Source organism: Pseudopipra pipra, chromosome 2, assembly GCF_036250125.1.
Source record: "Pseudopipra pipra isolate bDixPip1 chromosome 2, bDixPip1.hap1, whole genome shotgun sequence".
Classification (NCBI taxonomy): domain Eukaryota; kingdom Metazoa; phylum Chordata; class Aves; order Passeriformes; family Pipridae; genus Pseudopipra; species Pseudopipra pipra.
Window position 1 is genome coordinate 3,867,434 of NC_087550.1, and position 12,351 is coordinate 3,879,784.

The 12,351-nt window shown below is 45.7% G+C and overlaps 1 protein-coding gene across 2 annotated transcripts in view; it reads right to left on the reverse strand.

Moving 5' to 3' along the window:
• Nucleotides 1-1,658: 1,658 nt before the first annotated feature.
• Nucleotides 1,659-12,351, reverse strand: part of GJA8 (gap junction protein alpha 8) — a 45,912-nt gene continuing 35,219 nt past the window's right edge. The window contains exon 5 of one of the 2 annotated variants that reach the window (XM_064643298.1): nt 1,659-3,655. In XM_064643298.1, the coding sequence (XP_064499368.1) occupies nt 2,455-3,645 (1,191 nt within the window). In that variant the 5' untranslated portion in view covers nt 3,646-3,655 and the 3' untranslated portion in view covers nt 1,659-2,454. Of the gene's footprint in view, nt 3,656-10,512; nt 12,285-12,351 lie in introns of those variants that run through there. The other variant, XR_010427063.1, reaches the window with a different exon arrangement.

Consider the following 12,351-nt stretch of genomic DNA (forward strand, 5'->3'; position numbering starts at 1 on the left):
TACAGGGTTTTGGTTTTTACCTACAGGAAAGTATGTTTCCAAGCCCCTTCAACAAGTAGGCTGGTCGATCCTCAGAACCATTAAAACTCTGTCTTTCTGTGGGAAAAATAAAGAAGTAATAGATCCCATCTAGTATAAATATGGTGATTTTCTTGTTCGTCTAAATCTTTGCCCTTTCTTGAATTCTAGTATCTTGAATTGGGCACAGTGGACTCTTTTCCTTCTGAAAAACATTCTCTTTCCTCAGTTGCCTTTCGTCTGTGATAACTGTTCTCCTGTTCCTGTATTAGGAGCATGGATAAATTGTAATCTACAGACACTCTCTCTCTCTGCATGTCCTTTTGCTTTGTCCTATTCCTTCCTGAAACTGAGGAGGTACCTTCCAGTCTTCCTTCACAAGGAAGGACAACCTAACAGCCTTTGTCTAAGGAGCAAAGGTTTCGACCTCGGGCTGCACACCTTGGGGAAAATACGTGGGCTCAAGAGGAGCAAAAGGATTAATAGTGTAAAAAATAATAAAATACATGGCACCGCTGTGGTGCTGAAGAACCCCAGTGCACCCCACAAACTTTCTACATATGTACAGCTTAACGTCACTCGGCAGCGAAGTCCAGCCACCTCTGCGCTCACCAGGGGCAGCTGAGTTACCTGGGCAGGGAAACTGGATTAGACCAGCGAGTGACAGGAGTGACTGCACCGGGGGCTGCCTGGGCTGGGACGTGGGGCAGCGGGACTGGAGGTGTGAGCCGAGCCTGCCCAGAGCTCTCGCAGACGCCCCGTTTGACTCCCAGGGGCTTTGAGTCAAACCTGCTACAATGGGAGGCCGCGGGGGGGTCTTTTCTAGCTGATGGCTGGGATGAGTTTTTACTCATTGTGCCAAAGACCTTTTTTCCCTGACCTGGATTAAAGCCTGCCCCGGGAACAATGAGATAGGCTGCAGCCCAGCAGAAAGAATTTGCTGAGATGGCAGGGTCTGAGGTTTGCAGAGCAGAGCAGATGAGAGTGCATACCTGCACTTTTTTGGCATGAGGCTCAGTTTTGGGGGGACACGGCTGCTAACCTGAAGCTTTTGAACACATTGCTGCACTGTCCCAGCCAAAAGGTGCTGCTGTAATCCTAAACTTAGAAATCTATATTAGACATCTAAACATTGCAAGCACATGATTTTCTGCCTTCCGTAAAAAATATTTTTCTGAGTCTCAGAGTTCTGTACAGACCAGTTGGCACAAAAGGTCTAAATCATCTTTTGAAAGGCCTCGTCTTACTTGAGTGAGACTTTGGCATTTAATAGAGAAGTAGCCCACTGAACAGCTCCTATCTGTCAAATTAAAAACAAAAGATGTCAAAGAAGACTATTACCATACCAGTCTTTTCAAACTTGACCAACCAGTTTTGTATTTAGAGGTTTAAGAAGTCACATAGTTACCCAGACCCCTGGTGTACGTCCACAGGTGCCTTCAGGACTCTGTACCTGAGATTTGCTGAGTGCCTGGAAGCCTGCAAGCTCCAGGAACTGAGCACATGTCAGGATCATACCATGAAGGCTTGTATTTGGTTTCATGCTCTGGGGGCTGTAGCTGTTCCCTCCTTTCTCAGAAGCCTTCCCACGCTTGCTTGGCTAAATCAAGCTTCAGATCTTTAAGTCACAAGGCTACAAGTAAAAAATATCACTTGAATTTATTCTTTCCAGTATACTGAAATAGTCTCAGGGCTGGGTGACCCTCTTGGGAACAAATAATCCTTCTCTGGGCATCTGCTAAATCCTAGTAGGGAGCCACTGTGTAACCTTGCCCACTGTCAATCTCACTTGAAGGGCAGAAATATTTTTGACAAAGGGAAAATATTTTTACCTAAGTCAGATATGCATTCACAGAGAAACTGGGAACATTTTTGGATTTTATTTTCTGGATAGAGAAGGGAAGTTGGGCTTACTATTTTAGTGTGTTGATGCTAAGCACAGAATTCACTTTGTGGATTAAATTTAACTGCAATTCCATGCCAACAGCAAAGGGGAGATCTGCTCAGCGAGCAATAGGTGGAAACAGAAAGACTAGATACAGTTGTTGATCAGTCTTCCCCCTTGCTGGCTGAAAGACAGATCCTCCCCACATTCCCAGACAAATGTGGAACACAAGGCTTTCAGTAAATATGTTCACAGTGGCAACATTTGAGTATCACTGCCATGTTAGGTTTTAAAATACATCAGTTATGTGTACAGTGTAAATATTACTGTAAGGAGTGAGCTGGCATGTGGAAACAGGGAAATACAGGGACATACAGGGCAAATAAGGCACAGTTACCATGGTAGTACCTTTCCAGTTGGGAATCATGAAAGGAAATAATATTCAAATGGCCACTTTAGCGCTTTGCTTAAAAATATCTTTTGATTCTTTCTCTATCTCTCCTTTTCTCTTCAACTTTTTCCTTTTCATGTGCTCCCTGTATCCTGCACCTTCATACAGTCAAATCATCTGACCTGGCCCGGCTGCTGGCTTTACTTAGCCTGCTGAGGGGTCTCATATCGGTGGCGAGTTCAGCAGGTGCTGAAGGCCCTTCCACTTCATCGCTCACCACCTCCTCTTCTGCTTTCTTCACCCCTGGCTCCTCAGGCTGCTCTTCTAGCTCCTCCTCCTCCTCTGCTCTTACTTTCTCCTCTTCTGGTTCCTTAGCTGGTGCATACGATGGCAACCTCTCATCAAATGCCCTGGAGAGATCTTCCAGTGGAGCCACCCCAATCTTCTCCTCAAACTCATTGTAGGCTGATGGAAGGGGGCTGGGCTCAACCCCTACTTCCGTGAGAGGGAAATAGAGGGACACCGGCTTCTCTTCTTCCAGCAGCTTGTAGCCTTTGGCCTTTGGGATGGTGGGGACTGTGATGGCAGGGAGAGGCTTCTCCGGGACCTCTCCAAGCGGTTCCTCTGCTGGTCTTCTCAGAGCCCTCCGGATTCTTTTCAGGATCAAGTGACTGATCTCCACCAGGTTGAGGAAGAGGGATACGGCAGCCACCACCAACATGAACATAATAAAGATGGTCTTCTCCGTGGGCCTGGAGACAAAACAGTCCACAAGATTGGGACAGGGCCACCGCCCGCAGCGGTAAAGGGGGAGAATCCGGAAGCCATACAGGAAGTACTGACCTACTATGAATCCCACCTCAAAGAGGGTTTTGAAAATGATGTGGAAGATATACGTTCTCAGGAGAGTACCTTCCAGGCGAAACTTCTTGGTTGCATCAGGGTTGTTGCCTTTGTTTTGGTTTGGAGCCAGGGGCAGCTTCTCTTCGTCCACCTCGGCCTGCTGGCGCCGCTCAGCTTCCTCCCTCTCTTTCCTCTTCTCCTCCATGCGGACGTGGTGCACAGCATGCCCAAAGTACATCAGCGAAGGCGTGGATACAAAAATGATCTGCAGGACCCAGAGCCGGATGTGGGAGATGGGGAAGGCCTCGTCATAGCAGACGTTCTCACAACCAGGTTGCTGGGTGTTGCACACAAAGTCTGACTGTTCGTCTCCCCACACCAGCTCGGCCGCCGTTCCCAGGATCAGGATGCGGAAAATGAAGAGCACTGTGAGCCAAACTCTCCCGATGACAGTGGATTGCTCGTTCACCTGCTCTAAAATGTTCCCCAAGAAACTCCAGTCACCCATTTCTCACTGTCTAAGGGAAGAAAAAAGAAAGAGAAAGACCACAAATTACGCTAAATTTAAAAGATTTAGGTTTTCCCGCTGATATCTTTTGCTGCTTTCAATCAGCATTTCCCTAATATGCTTTGAGAACAGAAAGGTGGTCGTTTGCTTATTTGCTGATTTGCCTGATCACAATGATTTATTAGCAGGAGAAGGGCTGGGAAGCCAGAGCAAGCTGCTTGCTAAATTCTTTCTTTCATGGCACTAAATGGGCAATTACTTTTCAGCCAGGGAGTATATTTATCTCCTTTTCCAGGTGAGAGTCTTCTGTGGTGCCTCGTAGGCTTAGTTGCGTGAGCCTGCTTGGATTTCATACACGTACAAACACTCACCAGCAATACAGTGGAACAGATTTATCAGCATGCAGCTGCAGTGGTTAGAAAAGAGAGGGCAGCTTTCAAGCACCCAAGCTCTCCTGCACCAGAACACCACACAGGGGTCAAACAGATCTCACGTTGGTGCCCATCTTGCACCTACAATAAACCCGGATTCTCTCTAGACTGCATATATTAATTCTACATTAGCAACCACTCTGTTAGGTAAGAACAGCAATTACAACACCATTACTTTGTTAGTAATACTGTATAAGTTTAATAACTACTACATAGACTAGTTTTGCTTCACAGAATACATTATACAGAATACAGTTATTGGGGCTATTCTTTGCATCCTCTTCTGAAGTCAGTTGCCACACTGACTTTTCCTCCAACCTGAGGAAAAACACAAAGGTCTCTAAGTGGGACCTAAAATACTCCTCACTGTCTCTGAAATGTCAGTGCTGCTATCTCAAGCTGACATAGAGCTGTAAGCCAGCTGTAGATATCCTACTGGAAAGCTAAGAAAGTAGTCCATTTTCAAGTGATGCAAGTCAAATATTACATTATTTTTGTCATTATTTTTGCATGCTAAGAAATTATTCCTAGGTCAGGAGTTCATCCTGCATATCCTGAACTTCCCACTATATCATTGCAGGCAAGGGAAAACCTGTGTATGAGGGAAATAGAAAGGAAAGGTATTTTGGATGTGCTGGTTTAAACACACCACAGCAGTCTGAAGTCTCTGAGGAATGCAGAGTATTAAAGTGGTCCAGAAAGACTGAGTGGTGGACCACGACAAGTGAAACAGAGAACATTATTCATAAAATAGCTCTTCACAGGGAACTAGAAGTTCACCTCTTAGATGCTACCTCCATCTATAGTCTCCTAAATGCAGACACACACACACAAGCACCGGGAAAAAGAAGGTACAGCCAAGAGCATGGAAATCTGAGCATCTAAACTTCCCTCCTCCTTCAGATACCGCTGGGATATATTTGTAATGCCATATGTTATGACACACCAACGCATACTAGTCTGCCTCAACTACTGTGTGTACATATTCACACACACACAAACACACACAATACTGAGAGCTCTACAGCTCTGGGGAATTTCACCAATTTTCAGTCAAAAAAAAAACGCTTACGATGGCATTTTGCTCAAACAAGATGGACTCATATTCCTCGCCCTTGAACCTCATAACATTCTTTTTACCCCAGGCACCCGTGTTAGAAAAGGAAAAACAGAACGCAGCCCTTCAGCTTGCACAAACACCTCGCAGGAGGAAGCAGCAAACGTATAATTTAATCACCGAAGAAAATTGCTACTTTCTCAGTCATTAAAGTTGTGTAAAGGAGTGTGTTAATGTCAGCGCTTACATTAACAAGTCTAGCAGAAGATTATGCTGTTTACATACATTATCTAAACTGATTTAAACATCCTCTTTCTGCAAATTCACAGAGCAAAGTACACCCAACAGTTACCAATCATGTGCAACTCTGTAAAAAACATGACTACACGCAGTATAAACTTCATTGTCCCCCAGGCACCTCGGTTAACTCCATCCCTCTCTTCCTTTGTGAGTCCCGCTGATAAGCCACGCTACCTTTCGAACATTAGCACTGCAGCACACAAGAGCAACATTCTAGATGTGATAAACCTTATCATACAGAAAACTCACTGTACAGGAGAAGGAAAAATGTTCCCTGGCTAACTCCACCAATTGTCTTGCTCACAGCTTGCTACATTTGGCTGAACTCTTCCTGAGACAACTTCCGAACCGGCCACGTTTTTTTTTAAAACTCTGCCATGACCACCCTCTCCGTTTTCTGCGAGTGAAGTGGTTCGAGGCTGCTCAGTCGGCTCAGCTGCAAGCAACAATATTGGGTGGACTGATGACGAGTGGCATGACCAGCTCAGATGCTCAGGATTCCACCCGCGAGCAGCCAGCCCCTCGAGTCTCAGGAAAAGGTGCGAGCAACGTACTTATGCACTTCACCTTCTCCCTTAAAAACTGCCTGTCGTGAGGAAAGAGCAGGGCACTGCCTAAGCCCACTCAAGAGTCAACAGGTTCATGTTCTCAACTCTCGTGGGCTCGTTGCAGACCCCCACCCTGCGCTTCCTGAGCACGCTACCGGCAAAAAAGACCGTACAGGTTAAGGATGTTGAGCAAGCAACTTGCCGCTGTGAAAGGCTCCACCGAAGAAATGTGTCCCCCTCCTCTCTTGGCACTCTGCAGGGAAGAGTGAACTTTTGTCTCTCTTCTTCCCTACCCTAAAAGCCCCAATCTTGTCGCACGACTGAGCAGATATGACTGAATTGGCTCTGATGGTGGGTTTTAGTTGCCCTGCAATATTTAAGCTCCGAGCCAGACGGCTTTATGAAGTGAGTGACAGTTAGTGACGTGGGGAACAATAGGGAGGAAAAAAAATAGAGAGAGAGGCAGAGACACAGAGAGGAGAGTCCACTGAACATGAAAAAGCAGAGGGGGGAGAGGAACAGGCGACAGGCAGTGAAAACCTAATACATGCATAAATGGGAGTTTGCTCAGTTAAGCAGGGACCAAAGCATCTCTGCAATTCTGCTATGGTTCAGCACAGCTGTGTGCCCACACTCACCAGTCTTTAGGTGTTGTGGCATGACAGGTGAAAAGGGAATGCCAATATCTCTGGCAGAATTAATTGAATTAAATTGTTACCCTACACCCAACTCTGACAGTTGGTAAACTGCATTGCTGATTTCCAGCACAGGCATATACTGAGGTACTACGTCTGTGTTTGGCATTGTCAGATGCTTTGGGCTGCTCTTCAACATCTTTTACCTGGAAAAAGCAGTGGCACGAGAAAACAAGATTAACAGTCAATATTAATCAAAGCTGAGAAACACCAATTTTGCAACCTCACCTTTCAGTGCCTTAGTTCTGCTTAGTTTTTCCTCCAAATGCATCTTACACCATGGCACATGCATTAAAAATGTCTAAACCAAACTGTTTTGTTAAGGAGGGCAGCTGAATTCCAGCAGCCCAGCAAACAGGAATGTTACCCCAGGCACACTCGCCTACTCTCAGCCACCTGCAAAAGTGCTGGAGAGAAGAATCACAGGCTCAGTAATGCATCTGCAAGTACCACCAATTGCCCTGGGAGTTTTAATTATAAGCCAAAGGTGATAACTTTATTCTGAGGTGTTGGTTTTGTGGTCTTTCTGTAGGAATTGCTCGGAGTGTGCTCTTGGTGCTCGGCTCCGAAGAAATAGAGGATTACTGGAAGCAAAATTTGCTAAGCAATGGTACAGATGCCAGGCTCATAAAGTGATGAAGCAGCAAGTAGCTCTCCTCTCTCTTTATGCAAACTCAACACTGAATTTAATTTCCCAGAATGGCACTGGGAGACATTCTGTCTCTAGAAAAGCTGTCATTTGAATAAGATATTATATATAATACGAGGGCCACAAAAGTTTGTACCTTCAGACCAGTGGTTTCAGGCCTCTCTTCAGTGTTTCTAGGCATTTGTGCCCCTGTAAGTTCAGAGCCTCACCTTAGCAGTTGTCTTCCCAAACAGCTTTTTTGCACAGCCCCAAAGTTCAAAGCACAATTGGAGGTTGAGATGATGTTTTTCAAAAAAGATTTCAAAAGAGCTAAAGGATAAGTCAGAGATGGAGAAAAAAATTCATATTTTGCGAGAGGAATCGGTTTGGAGACACAAAAGAAAAAAATCAACCTCAGTGGATCTAGTTGAAATGAAAGTCATATTCTGAACACCTTAATTAATCACTCTCTTAATACAGAAGCTGTAGCAGAACATTTTTCAGCCTGTGCCACGTAAAGCTGGTGTGTGGGAAGACAAAAGTCCCAGGAACATGAAGTGAATAAGAAAAGGCACAGTTTGATCAACAAGAGGAATGAGAACAGTAAGGAAGAGTAAGGAATACCTTTGTTGTTTTCTTTTGCTACATGCTACTGAGATAAACAAGGACTAAGACATGAGTAACTGGTCATCACTGCCACCCTCAACCCCTCTCTGGGAAGTAGGAAGAGAGGGAGGACTAAATGGTACCACCAGCACCCAACACCTTTAAAGAGTGCCTGGAAGGTGGTGCATCACAGAGAGCAGGTGGTTCAGATATCAAACTGCCTGTTCCTTTTCAGACTGAAACTGTCTTTTTGAAAAACTCATCTCTGGTGGAATGTGTGTATCCCTTCCTGGGCCTTATCTCTCTAATATAAGGAGCCAAACCCCAAATCTGGTATGTAACTACATGGCTGTAGTCCATCTCTAAATTACATCCAGCAACTGTCAGAGATATTTCCCATTAACCTTTTATCTGCCTTTCACAAGCACTGTCCAAATATCAAACACTGTCTGGCAAGCTGCAGGACAGCTTGCAAGATGCAGCTGATGCAGAAATTATATTCCAGTCTCTTATCATTTGGGTAAATGTTACTTTTATCTGAATGATCAGATTACTTTCTTTGCTGTCATTAGGGTGCAGAGCATAGGGCACACTGATTTTAACAGGACATTTCTGATTTGTGGAAAAACCACACAGTCACTTCACCTGGATGCCTTTTTAAAAAGGCACTGCTGAGCTCTGGGACAGATTCTCCAGCTCGCTAGGGCCTCCTCCCCCTGAAGAAAAGGGCCTAAATTAAGATGAGGATGGGCAGTGGGGAATTCCTCTTGTGCTGGGGTTATGCAGGGAAGTGGCTGGTTAAGGTGGAGATGAAGAGAAGGCAGAACATGAGAAGAGCAAGAAGGAGACTTGATTCTCTTAGGCTGTGAAAACCTGTGGCTGTGAAAGAAAGGAGTGCAGACCATAAAGCCAAAGGTCTAGAAGACTGGCCCTCACATGCAACACGTGACATTCACTGAGCCTGCAAAAGAACTGCATACTGACAGTACCAGACTGATAATGGCCAACACTTCCAACCTGTGAACCTCGCCCAGCATTTAAGCTCTCATTAGGCAACCTGTTGATGTGCTGAGTACTTTCCTCTCCAAAAAAACGGTGCTAAAAAGAGTAGCAGCTAGTGAGAGTAACACTGTTACTCACAGTGACTTTTCCTTGCCTTCGGGACTTTTCTTGCCTTCAAAGAACCACGGACATCTCCTGCACTTTTAAAATGTTATTTTCTTTGGAAAGAATTTTGCTTCGTGGCTGACTTCTCATCCTTTAGCTGCTTTGAGGCTGGTGACTGAGCTCCTGCCTCTGGCACCACTGAGTCTGTGAAGTCTCCACTGCAACTCAGCCTTTTGCTCAGAGCCTACGAGGTCACTTGGGGAATGTGGGATTTTTTCATTCCAAACGGATTTCCAACACAGACATGATGTCAGGACAAGGCAGGGCCATGCTATTGAACAGCTCTGTTCATGCATGATAGCAGATTGTGCAATTATATAGCGCACAACCCTGGATAACGATACCCCTCCCTCAAACAAAGTTATCTTCTCCCGATCTGCTTAGCTAGAAAGTGGCACATGCTTCCTGTTCTTCTGCTGAACACACAAACCTTTTGCTCCTGGCTGAGGCTGAACGCTGGACACATCCAGCCTCCCTGCAAGAAGCTGGGAGCGTCACCCAACGCTCCTGTTTGCCAGGCGCCACCCAACTTAGCACACACCTGCTGTGCAGCAACAGGTGTCCTTGTCCATCCTAGAGCCTGAGGGATCTGCCACTCTGATCACCAGGACCAGTCTCCCAGATTTCATCATCTCTCTGCCACCTACCGGTCTCAGAAATCATTTAAATGTGGCCAGCCCTGGATGAATCTTTAGGCAGGCGTTGCCACGTCCCTGCAAGACTGGCAAGGGTCACTGCCCATATTTTAAGTGCAAGGCTCTCAGATTTTTCCAGGACTCTCTTCAGAGCCCTACAGGCACTGGGGGATATAAATTGCTGAGGAATATATTTTGCTAGGGAACTGCAAATGAACCATAAAGAGGGGGAGGAAGATATAAATCATTGAGGAGGAGGGGAATTGGGGAAGTGTGTAACAGGAGAGTTTGGGCAGGAACACAGAAGAGGTGGAGATAGGGCCAGATTGTGCTGAGCCTCAAGTGGAGGATGAATACTTATGGGAAACGTGTTTGTAATTTAAGGGAGGGAACAAAACTAGACAGTGAATAAAGATAAGCAGGGTAAAAGTGGAATGTCTTTCTATAGCTGCTTCACCTAAATGCAGTTCTTCTCTGAAAATTACTGTTCTAAGAGAACCTGGGGAATTACAGGCCAGTCAGCCTAACTGTGATACCTAGAGAGATACTGGAACCAATTATGAAACAATCAATTTATAAGTAGCTAAAGGACAATAAGCTGATAAGAAACATCCAGCAGGGAATTTTGAAGAACAAATCCTGTCAAACCAAGCTAATTTTCTTCTTTGACTAACGGGCTTGGTAGATGAGGAGGAAATGGTTAGGTATAAAATACCTTGACTTTTGTGAGCCTTTAGAAAATATCTAGACCATAGGCTCCCAGAGCAGCAAGAAAAGCCACCATACAGAGGCTACACAGGTTGAAGTACCATTATCAAGGGTAATTATCAGGGCTTCACTTTTCCAGCTGGGAGGTTCATGTCCCTGAAGTTTTGCCTCCAGGGCTTCTCAGTATTTCCTTGAGTGTTTCGGACAACAGCCTAGAGGACAAAACCAAGAGGATGACAGCTGGGCTGGCGGGGCAGCACTCCCTCCTGAAGACAGGGGGCTGGAGCAGTCAGAATTTGAGAGGAACGTGAGGCACTGGAGAGCTGTGCTCTGCCCTCTGCAGAGGTGACTGCACCAAGGAACAGTTCAGGAAAGGTGACTGCACAGACACCAAATGTGCTGGTCCAAACTAAACTGTAACTGTTTTGGCAGCAGCGCAGCAAAGAGGAGATGGGGTTTGACCCAATATGAGTCTGTTAAGTGAGATTCCCACAGAAGAAGACAAATCTCGTTCTGAGATGCTTTAATGGAAATTTTTTGTATAAGGCAAAGGAAGCAATTATTTTGTGCATTTACTTGATACTGCTGAGCTCTCAGCAGGAACAGTGTGTCCGGTTCCAGGCTCTACATTTTACAGGAGATACAGACACACTGGAGAGAGTCCAAAAAGAGAACAACAAAATGATAAGAGATGTGAAAAAAACCCATTACTTATAAGGAATGGATAAAATAACCGAGTTTGTTTTCTCTAGGAAAAGAACAACAGGAGGGGAGGCATGATAACAGTCTTCCAGCACATAAACATTTGTTATAATGGGTGGAGAGACTAAACAGTTGTCCCCTACATTCACCAAAAGTAGAAGAGGAAATAATCAGCTTAATTTGCAATAAAAATGATATAGCTAAACATTAGAAAAACACTTTGCAATGGCAAGAATAGCAAAGCACTGCAGTAGACTGCTTGGGGAGGCTGCAGAATCACAGGAGGTTTTTATGAAGAGGTAAACAAACATCTGTTAAGGATGATCTTACCTCGTAAGCAGAAAAACAACTGGGGGGAGAGGGAGGCTGAGGCCTTTGGTCTCTACAGTTTCGTATAGGGCCAAAGACCTAGAGAAATCTCAGAAAAATATTTTCAGTTGGAAAAAAAAAAAATAGTATCTTGCCACCAGTCCTGAAAACTCAGCCTGGACATCACAGGTTGTCTGCACCACCCAGTACAGTGCTGAACTGGGGAGATACCAGCTTAGGTCTGGGAGTAAGTTGGCTGTGCCAGTGAAGAATTCCACTTGAGTTAATTATCTCCTCCGGAGTGGGCCTAATTAGCTGGGGCAGTATGGAGCACGGTGGTGCTGTACTGCTTCCCGTGCTGCCCCTAGATCACCCCTGGTACCTTCAAAGCCCTGTAAGGAGGTCTGTCCTCAGGGAACCTTCAGGAGTGTTCACAGCTTTGTTCTGTGGCTTCAGTGACAGCTCTGAATGTGCTGCAGCTTTAGAGGTGCTTGCTCACCATAGCCACATCTCAACCAATTTGTTCTGTTACTGTATTAAGCGTAAGATTGGATGTCGTGGCTTATCCAGAGTGTTTCTCCTGGACATTGACACTAAACGTAACAAACAGCCTGCAGGCGACTCACAGCGCTTCCATTCAGAGCCTCTTTTCTCGCTCAGCTCAGAGACAACCTTTTCCAGAGAGATGCTGATTTTATCCGAGGGCAGGAGGAAGGAGAGCCACCCGCCTTGTCCCTTGTCCCAGCACAGATGCTGGAGCAGCAGCAGCAGAGCAGCAGCTCCCGCGGCCCGAGCCACTAGCGGGCGATGTTTTCTCATTCATGCGCCGGCAGCGCCGGGATGCCGAGGTTCGCTGTGAACGAGAAAGGAGAAGGTGCAGCGCGTCCATTATGCTGTACCTAAAACCCGGCCTTTCTCTT